The sequence below is a fragment of the Anneissia japonica genome, unplaced genomic scaffold, assembly GCF_011630105.1.
Source record: "Anneissia japonica isolate Jap-2015-1 unplaced genomic scaffold, ASM1163010v1 scaffold287991_len637273_cov151, whole genome shotgun sequence".
Classification (NCBI taxonomy): Eukaryota; Metazoa; Echinodermata; class Crinoidea; order Comatulida; family Comatulidae; genus Anneissia; species Anneissia japonica.
Window position 1 is genome coordinate 352,533 of NW_022692547.1, and position 2,187 is coordinate 354,719.

A 2,187-nucleotide genomic window follows, 5' to 3' on the forward strand; every position below is an offset into this window, starting at 1 on the left:
TCTTTGCCTGTTCAATAAGATTAGTAACCAAACATCTTTGATTGCAGTATTTTTGCCTGTCAAGATGAGCCCTTGATTTCATCCATTTCCTTTCAAGTTGACGGCGGATTTTCCGTGCAGTGCGTATCTCATCCGTAAACCAGGGCTTAGATGACTTAAGTGCTAATCTTATCACTACTTCCTGTTGTATCTTTCAAAGTTGAAGTCATCCATCTCCAACACTGATCACATATTAATCACATGTCCAATCACATGATCACATAATCTTAGCCTCAGTTAAATGTTGTTGATGATTGATGGTTGTTTCATTCTTTACAGTTCAGCGACTCCACATTTGCCTGTTGTCCTCATGTTTTGCAACACATTTTATCATCGTAAATAAACAAATATGCACCTCTCTTATTTATGCGGTACTATCAAATAAATGCTGCATCGAATATGTGTATCAGAGTCTAATTGTGATATACTCAATTTTCATTGATAGTTGTACCACTTTAAGCGATCATTCAACATTATCAACATTTTTACAACTGTACACACAGTACGCTAGGGTGGAGGGGTAGACAAAATTGTACACTTTTACATATGCATAAAAATGTTAATTCAAAATAACAAGGAATATGTAAAATAATGGTAAACTATACAATCTTACCATGGATATAATATTTATTTTTAAGCAACCAAGTACATTGCTTTAGTTGACTTCACAAAAAATTGGAGAATGGTTTGCAAAATCAACATTTTTTGTACATTTTCAGAGGGGAGGGTGGGGTACCGAAAAAGAGTACTCAGTTTGTACACTTGTGAAAATGCTGATGATTGTGAACGACCCCTAACAAGAGTACACACTCAACATGCTTTGATGTTTTGTGTCATCAGGACTCTTACAACCAACTCATAGCATAACTAATTCTAACATTGAATCAAGTCAGTTAGGTATTATTTGCAAGACAGTACTAATTTTATCACTCAAGTAATTTGTGTGTGCTGTTCTGGAATAAGTGTGTCTATTGAATAAACGCCATACTTAAATCACAGAAAACTGTATATGCGTCATAGCACTTGACATTTGAGTTATTACAGCATTGCACCTTGATGAATACAAACTTTTCTGTAGAGAAACAATGTATGGATATTTAAAAAGGTTAAAAAAATATAACAAAATCAAGTATATTAAATAATGCATATATCATATCGATTCCATTTTCTTTCCACAAATTGCACTACAGATCAAGATGGGGCAGAACCTAGTCCAAACTCAGTGTCGGCACTTAATCTGCTCCGACTTGCAGATTACTTAGACCATGAGTCATACCGTGACCAGGCTAGGACGCTGTTAAACATTTTTCATGAGCGTCTTCAGAAGATACCCATTGCTCTGCCTGAGATGACATGCGCTTTGATTAACTTGCAGAGTCCAGCAAAACAGGTAGGTTTTAAAGAAAACTTTAAAGAATTTTTTTTTTTTTGTAAGTAATGAAACAATTATTTGAAATTATCTTCTTGTTAATTTACATCTTGTATAAGTGAACTTTCAACAAGAAGAAAACAAAACAAACTAAAAATAACAAAACAAAAAAAAACAGCATACATAACAAAGCAAACAACAACACAAGTAAATTACAGATAAACAACTATATAACAAACCAACAAATAAACAAACAAATCTGGCCTTGTTCTTTATGCCTTGTCCATAATATTAAGCAATTAGTAGAGCTCCGCATAGTACACTATAGGAAAATTATTGTACGAAAGTTAGATTTAATGCTTGAAAAAATTTCCTGAGGGCCTGCAATTTTGGAATGCATTAAATCTAACCTAAGTATAATAATTTTCCGTTTAGTGTACGCTGCATGCTCTACTAATTGCTTTATAAGTCAATCGCCGTCTTTTAATTTTAGTTTTTTATAACCAACTGTTGTAGCAGCCATCGGTTGCTATAGTGATATGATCAGTATACGTGCGCATATTTACATTTAGCTGTGTGTATGCTGATTTTTGCTCCTGCAGTATGCGTTTAACTCATCTAACATCAGCAGTACAGTATGGATACGATGAATAACTATTGTATTAGAAATCACTTATTTGTAATGCTATATTTATAGACTTTCGTCAAAGAAATAAACATTTTAGCATTCGAGAGGGAATACAGTCACTGACGTCCTTTTTGGTCGGTGCATGCAGACA

At 33.8% G+C, this 2,187-nt stretch overlaps 1 protein-coding gene across 2 annotated transcripts in view; it reads left to right on the forward strand.

The window, feature by feature from the left end:
* The window catches only part of LOC117100335 (spermatogenesis-associated protein 20-like), a 15,728-nt gene that overhangs the window by 10,920 nt on the left and 2,621 nt on the right, over positions 1-2,187 (forward strand). For both annotated transcript variants that reach the window (XM_033239989.1, XM_033239988.1), the window contains exon 12: positions 1,230-1,429. In XM_033239989.1, coding sequence (XP_033095880.1) covers positions 1,230-1,429 — 200 coding nt within the window. The remainder of the gene's footprint in view (positions 1-1,229; positions 1,430-2,187) is intronic.